This window comes from Cryptomeria japonica, chromosome 2 (genome assembly GCF_030272615.1).
Source record: "Cryptomeria japonica chromosome 2, Sugi_1.0, whole genome shotgun sequence".
Classification (NCBI taxonomy): Eukaryota; Viridiplantae; Streptophyta; class Pinopsida; order Cupressales; family Cupressaceae; genus Cryptomeria; species Cryptomeria japonica.
In genome coordinates this window covers 223,557,028-223,571,355 of record NC_081406.1, presented here as the reverse complement: position 1 = coordinate 223,571,355, position 14,328 = coordinate 223,557,028, and the positions used below count along the sequence as shown (strand labels likewise).

The following is a 14,328-nucleotide window of genomic DNA, read 5'->3' as shown; positions in this document are numbered from 1 at the left end:
CCAAGAGGGTCAATGTTCCGTTCTTGGGCTTAGTAAGGTTTGGTTGGGTCACTCTTATCATGTCCTATCCCAAACCTAGAATAGGTTTAATATGATTATAGTTAAGCAGAATATTAATTTACATGTTCTAATTGACAACATTAACAACTATATATATATATATATATATGCATTTGTGTTTTATATGTGATGATTGCAAGGCTTAAAAGTCAAGAAGTTGTTGGAAAGATAATTATTACAAGTAATTCCCTTAACCTAAGTCATCGTATTCGCCGAATTTCCAGCTTCAAGTTCGGAATTCGGCAAATCTATAAAAACAATAAAATTCGAAAAAATTTGGCAAAATTCGTACGGATAGCCCAGCCGCCGCTTTTCCTGTGCCCTTGACCAGCCGTGACTTTCTCCCTGGCTGCTATTCTCATGCCCTTGCCCAACTGCGATTTTCCCCTCCCAGTGCATTGCCACCGTCGGGTTTTTGCTTTTTGTTTTTTGTAGACATTCTACAGTCTACCAATTACTAGTATATTTTTATTGAAAGGTGAAAATACAGATAGGGTCGTTGGTTGAGCCCTCCTCCCCCTTGATCAACTGTATAGATAGATCAGATCTGAGCGGCACCCCCTATAGATCTGGGTGGTACACCCCTATAAATTGCGCTTTATACCTATCTTGCATTCCCATTCAGCTGTTAGCTGTGAGAAAGAGGGTCGAGCATGCATTTATGTGCTTCTTGACGTTTATTTTTAGTTATTAATATTAGATAGAATTAGATTTATTTATTGTTTTATAATTTTAATTTATATATTTTTTTATTAAAAAGTTAATATTTAATATATTTTATTTATTTTTCATCTGTTTATTAAACCGTTTTGATAATTTATTAGATATATTACTTATACTTTTCTATGTCGATTTTTTTTTCAAACTTTTTGCCTTTGCCGAATTTTATCTGAATTTTATGATTGTCGAACTCAAATTCGAATTCGAACACGGTGACTTAGCCCTTAACCCAAATCTCCTAAATTTGCGTTTGTAGGGTTTAATTTGAGGCAATTAGAGTAGGGGATATTATAGAAGGTACCTATTACAGCTAGATGAATTTCATATAGGATTGAAACTTTGAGTTTGAATTTTCTTGTGATCATGCATTTTTTGAAGCCTCTCTATTTGCCTCCATTTCAACACTGAAGTGCTACTAACCCATAATGCACATCCATAAAGCATCGGCAAAACAACTAGAAGCGTGAATAGAGTTTGCATAGTTTTGTAGTCCTATAATTCTGCCTCCTAACTTACATTATGCAATGCATAAAGTCCTCTCCAACTTTCCGAACTTGTCTTCCATCTGCACATATCCTGACTGAGCTTCTTGTTGAAGTCAATCCCTAGATACTTGTAATATATTAATTCCTCTAGAATATTCCCTTCAAAATAGAAACTGAGCTGATTTTTCTTATTTCTATTGTCTTGTTGGTGCTGACTCGCATACCAACCTCCTTGTAGAAATGTGCTTTAAGACATATAACTGCTCTTATAACCCTTTAGTGGATCTAGTGATCAAAACAAGATCCCTGACATACAATAGAAGTCTCACAACATACACTCCAAAAAGAACACTGACCCCTCCTTGCAGGTTTAGCCCATTCTTCTAGTTTTGTTGATATATAGGCTAGAGGATTCACATGTTTGACACCTGTTTCAGTCGAAAAACTTTTTGAAAGGTCTGCGTGAGTTTTAATTTTTACTCTAACCTCTTCATAAAGCCTATGATAAGCTGCTCTTTATTGCTTTGGATACCAAGATCTGTCATTCACCATGCTGGTAATACATGGATATATCTTTTTTTAAGGCTGCATGAGGATCCTTGGCAACCCTTCCATAGTTTTGTAAATTTTGAGGTTTGTGGGGCAAAACAATAAGCTGCAATTTCAACATTTTCTTCTGTTTTCTGTTATTCTTAACTAAATGTATTGCTTATTGTGTCTTCTTTTTCCAACTGAATGTATATGCTCCAAGTTTATCTTACCAACACCATCATTCCCCAATAACCTTTGCCATTTCCTATGCCTCATTCCAAACTGCCATTTTCATATACCCTTCAAAAGTTTATGTACCTGTTGTGACCTTTTCACACATCGCCCCATTGCAAATGGGGCCCCCCTCTTTCCTGCTTTCTGCGCTGTTAGTTTAGGGTTTTTGGCAGCATAGTGGGCAATTTTGAGTTCCCGTGCCCGAGTCTCAGATTTTTGATCATGCCTAATTGTCATTTAGGTTTTTTTTTGAAGTTATAGGATCAAGCATGTAAAGTTGAGATTTTAAATGATCCTAATTTTGTCTAAGTGTAGACCTTTTGAGCGTTAACGTGTTTTTGAACGTCCTCGTCAGTGATTTTTAAGCGCTAAGGTGTTTCAGGACCTTTTGGAGTCGTTTTCTCGCTCCTAGGAAGTTATTCAAGTTGATTTTTCACTTTTTTCTGATAGGTTTCCTTGTGTTTCGCTCAAATTTTTGGTGAATTTGCCCAAGTCTAGATGAGTTTTTATTGAATTTTGAAGTTTCCTAGTGATTTTGAGTGGAAAAATCATCATTTTCCGGATGAAAATCCATATTCTAAGGGTCAAAAGGTCAAAATTTCAGACTAGAGGTGCTTTTCCCCCTCATATTCCTGACTACCCATGATTTTCCCCACTCAAAATCGAGATTGGACATGGATTTCCCCTGGAATCCAGACATGTCCCATTTTTCCATCATTCAAAATCCATACTAGGGGCGATTTTCCACCAGATGACTGAAAATGATTTTCCACTAGATGACTGAAAATTTGATTAAGTGTTGGAGATTTTCCTGACAGCTCACATTTTTCCACTGGGAGTGTGGATGAAGTTGCGGATGACTTGAGTGATGATTCTTGACATGGATCGATTTTCCACCAGGACCTTTTGTGACAAGATTTTGTCGTTTTTTGTGTGAATAATGATTCCAGACCCTAGGTGAATTTCCACTGGGGGTGTTTTGATGATTTTTGTGTCCGGATGACTATCCAGACTGGGGTCGATTTTCCCCCAGAGGAGTCTTTTGTGCTAAGTGATAAATTTTTGGTTGGGATTTTTATCTCAATAGGGATCGATTTTCTCCTGGATCCAATTGTGCAAAGTTGATGAAGATTTTTTGATGGGATTTTTATCCCTACACAGTGCGATTTTCCCTTGAAGGGGTATTTAATAATTTTTAATGATTTTTATTGGGATTTTTATCCCAAGTAAAATCGATTTTCCACCAAGTGGCCATTTTGATTCAAATTTTGAAATATTTTAAATGAATGGGGGCCAAATCTAATTGTTTTTACAAAGTGCAACGACTATTTAAAAAATATAAACAATTAATAAATGATTTGCAATGAGCATTTAATAATTTTCACTTTCTAGAAGGAAATCGACTGTTGCCAGGCAAGTATAAATACAAGTGTTTTATCCCACATTGCTTGTGTGGTGAAAGTAAAGGGCAAAATCAAGTTTAAAAGGAGGAGGCTAGCATTATTGTATTATTATATTTGCCAGGTGTATTTCAAACTAAGGCGATTTTTTCCTCCAACTGGCGAATTTTGTGAAGTGTCAAGTTGACACCATTGGAGCATGAAGTTGATTCCTTGTTCATTTTTTCTCCATTTCCTAGATGGGCGATTTGTTTTGGCTGCCATTGGAGTGTGTTAAAGCTTCATTTTCAGACTCGTACGATTTTCCTAGAGGTTGCGCCATTTTTGGAGGAGGGGTGATTTTGGTTTGGAGGTGATTTACCTTCATTTTTGAGTGAATTTCTTCATCATTTGTGTCGCCTTGGCTGGGAGATTGCTGTCAGACATTTTCAGACCTGACTTTCTCCTCCATTGCTGAGATTTCTTACCTCCATTGCTGGCTGTGCATGACATTTTCAGACATATACTTCATTGGCAGCCCAATTGTGCCTAAGGCGATTTTGTCTAAAGGCTAAGGGGAGTTGTTTTCAGTCAATTTTCAGAGCTATCCGTCATTGTTGCAGGTCTGAAACTTCATTGTAGGGGGGCTGTCTTCAGAAAACTTTCATTTCCAGCCACCTACCTACCTAGGCGATTCCACTTGGGAGGCATTGTTTGCTTCATTCCAGGGTCATTTTCTGAGTTTATCATCATTCCTGAAGGTGCTGGTAAGTCTGAAAACTCCATTTTCAGACTTGTCTTAAGACTAAGTTTTCATTTCCAGCCCTACATACATACTCAGATTTTCTCATGTTTGCCTTGGAAAATCGATTTTCATCAAGTTTGTGCACATTCAGGTAATTGCAACATGTTTGTAGAGATTAATTTGTGAAGTTGCAGGTTGTCTTCAGACTTGTTGGCAGCCATTGTTGACCTTGAAAGGTGTCTTCAGACATAGTTTTGTGTGAAAACACAACCTTTCACACCTTTTCATAGTCATTCCGATCCAGTATACTCCTTTGCACTCCAATTTGAAAAGAATTTCTAAGTATAAGGAGGTGTCTTCAGACTTTGGTCTGAAAATTATTGATTTTAATGAATTTCATGAGGGTTTTATACCCTAACCTTGTCACATTTTGCATTTTATTGTTGAAATCTATTGAGAATGTGGATTATTTTCCTGATTTCCATACCCAAATTTGTCTAAATCATTAGGAAATCAGAATTTTTGTCAGGAATATTTTCCAAGGTTCTAACTTCTAGTTTTGTACCGGTATGATGTCGAAGTCCGGACTCAAGGAAAGGAGAGAACAATAGAGGATAGTTGAGATGGGATTCTATCTAGAATCCAAGATGTCATCCAGATGGAAGTAGATTACAGACTCGAACATGCATTTCTTAAACATGAGCCAAATGTGACAGCGTATGTTTGGAATTGGAAGCCAGATTCCTTTCCCAGCTTATGTGAACATTATGAAGAGTGGCATTTATCAGGCCGCTGGATTTCTGCAGTCCATACAGTGCAGTGAGCTTATCTTGGAGTGTGTGCGATGTTATGATCCTCGCTCTTGAATGATCAAGACTTCTAAGGGTGCCATCATTGCCTACCTTGCTGAGGTGTTTGGAATTCCATGTGGAGCAGACATGAAAGATATAACTAAGGATGAATATGAAGACAAATATAAGAAGAGGATGGATGCATGCAAGACCATAGTAAATAAGGAGTGGATGATTGATCCTAGGACTCATCATTCCAAGGCTCCCAAGACACTTATGTGCACATACCAGAGAAACGAGACTCGCCCGAAATCGCCCAAACTCGGCGAGTCCGAGTCCGAGTCAGGCCAAACGAGTCCCAGGGGCTCGGACTCGGACTCGGCCGAGTCTGGAGAGTAAACTCGCCAGACTCGCCGAGTTGGCGATTTTGGCTCAAAATCGCCAGACTCGGCGAGTCCTGAGCCCCAGACTCGGCTACTAGCTGAGTTAATAAAATGACCAAAAAAAAAACATTTTAAAAAGTATTAAGTTTTTTTGGAAGGGCGAAATTTGATATTTTGGTCTCTCCGTCAGGATTATTTTATGGAATATAACATTTAAGTATAAGTGATATACTTTAAGTTATATTCCATATATACTGTCAAGATGTTTGAGAGTGGTTTTGGGCCTCCAGGAGTTATATTGCAAAATCTAGTTTTTGGAGGATTCTTCAGTTTTCCAGACTTAGTCAAATTTCAGGATCAGGACATTCCAGACTTAGCCAAATTTTAGGGCATTTGAAGATCAGGATGACATTCCAGACTTTATCACTCACCAACTTGACCTAGCTTGGACCTTCAAGAATGATACTCACTCACCAAGCAAGACCCAATTAGCAACAAGAGCAAAACCAGGCCCTAAGGAAGACTCTCAAAGAAACCCTAATTCAGACTTGTAATAAGTTTTTTTGGCCTTGCGGGGCGCTGCCCCTCGACCTCGCCCTGTATCGCGACAGGGAGCACGCAAGGGGCACTGCCCCTTGACCCCACCTTGGGGGCGCTGCCCCCAAACCCCTGTCGAAAAATATGGGGGAAACTGCGTCGATAGAAGTAGAGAAAATTTAACCTCCGAGTCTGACATTGATTGGATCGACCAGGTAGATATAGAGGTTGAGATTGTAGCCATGGCAGAGGAGGAGCGGAGAGCACGAGCACAGACAGGAGATTCAGAGGCAGATAGTGACATGGATGTTCTTGATGTTGGTGAGCATGGCATGGTGTCACGGGGAGCGGCTATGGCAGTCGAATCATCTAGGACCTACCTTAGACGCCTTTGCAGGGGGCTGGGGCCGGAGGGTGCAAGCTCCTCTGAGCCATAGACTTGTAGTTGTATTTACCTTTGGTATTTGTATGAAACATTTGATGATGATCATATGATGACATGGATTTTTTATTCCATGAGTTTTGTAATATTGTATACATTTGACAATATTTATATATCTATGTTTGTTATTTTCTTCAGCTACAATTTGCGTTTATGCTTATGTGATTGATGTATACTTGTGTATGTAATCAAATGAGCCGAGTTTGATGATGTTATTGTGTCTTTAAGGTGTATTCAATAAAGGGTGTCTGAAACAAGTTTTAAATATTTAAAAATCTCTAAATTTCTTGAGTTTTTCACTATCCCGAGTCCAGCCGAGTCTGGAGCCGAGTCTGACGCCGAGTCCCTAGTCCGAGTCCGAGTTGGCCTTGCCGAGTCCGAGCCGAGTCCGAGTCCCGTTTCTTTGGCACATACTTTAAAGATGAATATAGTGATTTAGTATTCCTGCTTAACAGAGTGATGGGGATGCCGCAGGGTGCAATATATGATGGATGGATGTTTTATTTCATCCAGGATTGTTTGAAAGGAACGTTGATTAATTGGCCTATAATCATAAGTGACAATCTGGATTTTCAGCTGAGGAATGTGGAGCGATCTTGGTCATTCACCATGACTTCCTATTTGGTGTACCTGCTTGCACAATTTGTTACATTCAAAGGATTGATATGTAGAGGTGAAGTTGGGAATGGACAAGGACAATTCAAGAGCTATGAGTGCTATCCATAGTTGAGCATGTATCGAATTGAAGATTATAAGAGAGTGAATGATGTATTCACTATGTACATCACGCGAATGTTGCAAGGCGGAATCCATAGGAGGTTGTCCAAGGAGGCAACAGAGCTAATAGAGAAATATGGATCGTGGTATATATAGTTTCCCACTTTCACATACCTAAGGATTCATGGATTTCAATCCGAACCTTACAGGCTTCCCAGGTATCCTTCTGACAGAGTGATCTTGTTGGAAGTGGTGAGACAACTTTTGGAATATGATTCTATCTAGAAGGAGAAGCACAAAATAGGCATGCTATTTCCTATTTCAGTGGGGAAGACATTGGAGGTTTGCCAATCCGCCTTAGCAGCTAGCACAACAGTTGATGAACTTGCATTCTATCGATTTGCAACATATAAGAAAAGAGAAAGATTTGATCTAGATAAGAAAGTTGGAAGGATCAGGGGAGAAAGTTCATCCACAAGGTAGATATAGAAGATTATTGGGCCAACTTGATGGACGAGCAAGTAGTAAAGAGAAGAATGTGGTCTAGGATGTCAGTGGATTTCATGAGGAAGTTGTGGACTTTTCCTCATTCTTGATCAAGTATTAGATGATAAGGATCATACGCATCCTCAATATGAGAGTAAAATGAAGAGGGCGATTTTATTGCCTAACGGGTCAGAACTAGAAGAAACATATTTTGAATGTGTTGATGAGAGAGGTCTTGAGTTTTTGCCTAGCATGGGTGGATATTTAGATGAACAAATTAGTTGATATGGGTGTTGCCTTCACTTATGAAAAGATCAAACAGGAAGAATCCGCTTTTGAGGATGATCAAAGGACTATCAGTGATATCAGGATTCATGCGAATAAGGAGAATCAAGCTCCCAAGCGAAGGAGAACACACTAGGAGAAGTCAAGGCTAGACGGAAGAAGATTGAGGAGGTTAAGAAGAAGAAACAAAAGACTATCATTCCTTCACCGCCCCTCAGTGTCTTGTCAATCAAGGAAGTGGAAATGCCAGAACAAAATAGGGAGTTTGAGAAATGTTCAAACAAAGTGATTTTACCAGAGAATATTTAGGATTTGCATGCCAGAGCGACATCTGCTGCACCTAATGAGGATGATGATCAGCTGGGATTCCCTACTGTCCTTTTGGAGGTTAGTTTGGGCATGAATGTATATGATTTGACCTGGGATAATCCTAATGATAATGATGATGTTATCTCGATATTGAGAGAGCTTGATCGAGAGATGTGTCTCGATGATGGTATGGGGATGGCCGCTATTCCTGCTTGGCTGATGAAGAGTATGGAGAAAAGTAAAATGATTGAGGCATAGCCTATTGATGATATTGATGACTACTTAGCTAGGAGCAATAAGGAGAAAGAACCTAAGAGAGATGAGATTTTGTCACACATAGCTAGAGATGAGATAGGAATGCAGATTGCGCAGGCGGATGTTCCTATTGGAGGTGTAACGATAGACATTGCTACTCCCATGGATTTCCAGATTACTTCAGTTGCCCTTGGCCGTGCTACAAAAGAGAAGGAATTCCAAGAGGTTGGTGATACCCTTAAGGCAATCAGTGTGAGATTGGATGGAGAAATAGAGAAAAGAGAAAAGTATGAAGTAGAGAATATCAGACTTACATTGCAGGGATAAGGCGTGAGAATCCTACCCCTATTTCCCCTATTGCAATTGATCGTGGACTACATTGACATTATGAGGCAGCGAGAGATACACTCTCCAAGGTGGCAAAATGGATTGAAAACACAAAGAGACAGGCAGATGATCTGCTTACTTAGTTTATCCAGGCTTTTGATAGGACAACAGGGCTCATATTCAGGATACAGTATTTGGAGGGAGTTTGGGAAGAATTCTGACCTATTTAGGAGAAGACTATTCCACGCCTCAAAGCTTTGAAGAAGATTCCTAAGTCCACATTGATTAGGGATAATGTTGTGTACAATGGAGATAGATATGATTTCCATGGCTGGTATTGTTCATTGGCCATGAAGAAATCAACTTATGAGAGCTCACAAATGAGTTGTGCAGAGGTGGGAGAATCAATTCATGATATTTAGTTGAAGATCCTTGCCTCAATTGAGGAACTATTGGGAGTTGATGTCAATGAAGCCAGTGGTTTATACTTAGCTGAATTGAGAGACAAAATGAGGTCCATGTATTTCAATTAATTGGACTCTTTGAAGAAGAGTCAAATAGATGATTTGGTCTCTTTGTTGATTCATGTTCATTATTCGCAGAAGCTCATGCCAGATTGGGAGAACACTTTGGATGCTTGCTCGGATGCGTTGGATGTGATTGATTTACAACAGGATACCTTACCTAGCATTTCCATAGAGGAGTTAGATTCTGTATTGGCTAGATTCTTGGAGTATGCTAGGAGAGAGAGAGAGAGGTGCGGGACAAAATCTTCTAGAAGATTCCCTATTTGATGACTAGGTATCTTTCTATTGGGCCATATGTTGGTGGCACTATTTTTTATGTAAACCCTAATTAGGGCAACTCTAGGGTTTTGTTGGCATGATCTTGGCCCTTGGTTTAGTTTTAATCTTGGCCATCCATTTTGTATGAGACTATATATACCTCATTGCCTCTCATTTGTAAGAGAGATATTTTGTAGGATTGTTGGTATATGCTGTAGCTTTTGAATATAAATCATTGTTCGACTTGATGGTGATTTTGTCTTTCAAGTGTTGTCTTGCATTCAAGGTTCTCAATTCCTCCAAGTTAGATTAAAATTTGCTTTCAATGTTTGTTAGATTGAATGAAAGAATTGTTGAGTATATTTGTGCGGAATCCATTAATCCATACCACTCTCCTTTTGCTGATTGTAAGTGCGCCTTGCGTGGTCAACTGGAAATTTATGCAAACTTAACTTCGATTATTATACGTCCATTGTTATAACTTGGATGGTCTCAATGTTTGATGGTAGTAATTTGAAATTCTATGAAATATACCCTAGATGATTGCACTAAGCTCATGTCAAAATCTGTTCGACTTGATGGTGAGACCTTGCCTAGTTTGATTCCACTAAATTTGTTCATCATTTCCTACATTCCTAGGCTTAGAATAGATTTCTTGAACCCATATTCCCTTTTGTCATTTTTTAGAAAGTCTTGTTAGAATCGAGTTCATAACTACATTGCTAAATCCTTAGTTATCAGCACACCTATTCCATATTCGTGATATGCAAAGTTAATTCAAACAATTGTGTAAGTCCCCAAGTGAAAACAACAATTTACATCGACCACTGAGTTACCCACTCGTCAAGACCCAACTGTAGAAACCTTGGAATCATTTTAGTTGATCTTACCCTTAGCATCTGAGGTGATTTTGTTCAAGAGAGGGTAAAGTACTCTGGTATTTTATTCTGAATGTTATGTGCATAAAACACACATCAACAGTATTGTTTTTGTGAACAGATCATGTCATTTCCTTCTGCAACAAGCCCTAACCCAGCTCCCCTCCTCCATGGTTATTGTCTACAATTCCAACACAGTAACTCCATGTTCTCGTAGGGGGCCATAATTGCTATTTACCTTGAAGCTGATGACTCAAAGCAAGATCCTCACCTCTTTTTATTCAATTTTGTTTTGCCTTTGCTCTTGCTGCCATTGATTTCTGTGCCCACCCTTTGCTGCCTTCTGCTGTGCTGAGGTGTTTTGGGAATGAAATTGAAATTCATAACCCTTTGTTGGTGTGCTTTAGTCAGATTTGCAGATTATTACAGATTGAAAGCGGATTGCTGTGAATGATAAAACTAAAGGACATGCTTCTTAAATATTTTTTGGAATTTACTTTTCATTTTCTGAATTTTAGGTGCTTTTTCTTCTAGAATGCATCAAGTTTGGGGATTTTTCATTGGGGAGACAAGGTTGAGATGTCTCTAGCTATGGGAGACATGTCTTGGTCTTGGACACACCTCCCATTGGATGGGAAATGTATCTCCCTGCAACAGTTCTCAAACCCAATCTCTTACTAGAATTAACTGACCATATTAACCGAGTGGCTATTCCTAAGGATATTGAAATAAAAAAAATCACACAGTGGAGTTCAGATACTTGATATTATGTCTGTGAAAGTCTAATATCTAAAAAGTTTAAACTGTATTCTTGCCCTGTATGCCTTGATTTCGAAAATTTAAGTTTTAACCATCCTAAATCAATTAGTATTGGTGCATGTCCCAGAAATGTGGGCTAACTACAAAATACTTCACACAGGTCTACAGGAGCTACACACTCTGTTTTGTGCATCATCCTATCTCTTCTACTGCAAGCTTGAAAGTGTAACGGTACAGAGGATAATAACACAAACAAAAATATAATGCACAAATAGAAGAGAGGAGACTCAATTATTGGCAAAAGAAAATATATGTAATTATAAACTCTGAATGTGTTCTGGACTTTAGTCATCCTCTTTCCTAAACAGTTATAACTAAGGAAATTGGTTTTCTTGCCTATATATGCCTTTCTTTTGAAGATTCTATAGTTTTTGACCAACTGGTGGTGGTTGTCTCTTCACTTGAAAGTGATGTGCCTATCCCACAAATATGGGCTACCCACAACTGCTCTATGCAGGTCAGCTGGAACTAAACACTATCTCATCCATAAATTGAGATATAATGGCAAATTTAATTAGCGAGTTTCCCAGAAAACGTTCTTATGTAATCACCCTGATGGATGTGGCATGGGATGCACATGAGTTGGCAAATCTAATTCTTTCATCTTTTTTTGAAATATCAGGTTCTAATGATTCTGAGTTAAATTTGACTAGAGTTTGGTTATTCGCATCTTGAATGTGATGAGCCTTTAGCAACCATATACTATGGTAAAGTGCGCACCAAGGCGCGCATGGACATTCTTTAATTGTCTCTTCTTGTTGCTTCCACAAATACTTTGTCCTTGAACAAGCCTTCCAATACAGTGTTATGTGATAAAACTTTAAAAGCATTCACTCAAGCTCCAAAGGCATTAAATAAAAAAATGCTGAGGGATTTGAAAGCTTACCCACTGCAAAGTGATCCCTCATGAGATTACAAAACATAGGCTTGCTGAAGGTGTCCTGGCACAATACCTCATAAAGCTCCGTGGCCTTGTCTATTTCACTAGCCTTCACAAATCCTTTCCATGACTTCTATAAAGAGAGAGATCCAAATCACTGCCTTTGTCTAGCATTTTCCTGAAAACCCTCAAATGCTCTTGTTTAGGATTTATCCACAGCTTACTCGGGATGGCAGGGCCAGGCCTTGGCTAAACCTAGGCCTTGTCCTGTCTTGCTCCCATCCAATATGGTGGCAGGTATATTTTGAATGACCCAATAACTAAGCTATATATTCATGGGTGAATTCTAACTGGGTCACTCACCTAGAAACAACATATTCCCCTGTTTTAATGAATATTTCATTGTTTTTTGATTTCCTAAATAATTATTTATCAAATCCGAAGTAATTGAATTTCATTTATACTTATGGGTTGTCAAGTCAAATTTGATTCTGAGCAATGCTACTATGATTATAATTGATTCTATGTTTTCTAAACTCATTCTTTATGCTTCTCATGCATTCCGAGTCCGAGCTTTTGAATTGTAATTGATGGTTATTGAATTAAACAAATTAATATATTCCTCTTATTTTTCCTTAAGCTATTATTTGTACTCTCATTCATAAATAATTGTACCATTACAATGAATTTGCATATTCACTTCTATAAACTTGTAAACAGATGATGCCAGTTTTCTTTTAGTTTGTTAGTAAATTTAGTAGACTCGAGCATTCTAGTATTGACAATCCTTACTGTATTGGATCACACTGTGCTGCATCATCAGAGTGAGAGACAAATGAGATGGGGGCTGCAAGATTTTAAATTTAATTTTAATTCCAATTTCAATTTTTTGATCTCAGCGTTCCCCTAGAGCACCTCTCCGTGGCATCACAGATTTGCATTGAACTAAGCTTGCAGCTCGCATCTCATTTGTCTCTCATTCTGATGATGGTTCAACAAATGTGATTCAGAACCTTGATGCAAAAAATTAAGACAGTTTTATGAAAAGCTTTATAACTCAGACTCATGGACTGTAATCTTATGTTTATTACTAATCACAGTGTTGGATCAACAAAAACAGTTCAAAATTGAGCCAAAATACTATCGTAAGCCTTCTTATTAAGTATCTGAAAGAAGGGGATTTCCTGTGCCGACTCATTATGACACTTAATATTTGATGGTTTCTCTTGTAGTTGTATTTGACATGTGTGTGGCTAGAAATGGTTATGATGTATACTGTTTACCGTTTCTAGTATTGGCTTTTTCCAAAATGTGTTCTTATTTGCAGTTCAGGGCCAACATCTAATAGAATCTTTTGAAAAAAAGATTTTGCCTATGAGATGGAATGCATTTGTGTTGTACTTACTAAAAATATTACAAACCTTCTGAATTATTTGTTTCTGATGTTGAGGTCCCATTATGATCTTGAAAATGTAGCTTTGGCATTCTCTTCAAATTTTATTTTTGTATATCTTCCAATTCAAGCCATATAACTGCAGTTTTGTTACCTGCAAGGAGATGTTTTAAGTGCCCTTTTTTTCTCAGGCAACGTCCTAATTTTTGTGATCTTTTGTTTTTTCATTTTGTTAAAAACACACCTATTTTTTTCCTTCTTTGACAATCTAGGTTACAGGAAATAGCTCCACGGATCTTGTTCCATCTGCAGTAGATGCAAATCAATCACAGAATATCAGTTTGGGACCAGATGCCAGAGCTGCAGTCTTGGCATCTCAGTCTTCAGGCACAGGTAACCTATATTTTGCAAATTAAGAGGATGCCAATTTATTTATTTTTATTATTATTTGATATTTTGAGTGCTTTCTATTTGATGACATAATAGTAGGCATACAAGAAGAAATTGTATTGTCTGCTGACTGACTAAAAGAGATCAATGAGATTGGTAAGTATGATCACAATGTTCGACTGGAAGGGGTAACAATCATTCTTGAGAATGATTCTTTAATGAGTAAATAATCATGAAAAGTACAATATGTCTTTGTGCTGTGGGTTTATGATCATGTCTGAATAATAGTAATGTACATTAAATGCCCAATTCTTATACGCATTTGTTTTCTATATCTGTTAAGTGTTCCACTATTTGCAGGATAATCAATAATGTCACATATAGAGTCTCATCTATAGTGATCTTTTTCTAGGACATGATTCTCGAGTTATTGGATTCTTTATGTACTTTTTGCATACTTGGTAAGAATCTCGTTTTACTGGAGAAGCTCCCCTATA

At 38.0% G+C, this 14,328-nt stretch overlaps 1 protein-coding gene across 1 annotated transcript in view; it reads left to right on the top strand.

Moving 5' to 3' along the window:
- Positions 1–14,328, top strand: part of LOC131048674 (light-inducible protein CPRF2) — a 71,891-nt gene that overhangs the window by 11,165 nt on the left and 46,398 nt on the right. The window contains exon 2 of the mRNA XM_057982720.2: positions 13,714–13,834. Within this exon, the coding sequence (XP_057838703.2) occupies positions 13,714–13,834 (121 nt within the window). The remainder of the gene's footprint in view (positions 1–13,713; positions 13,835–14,328) is intronic.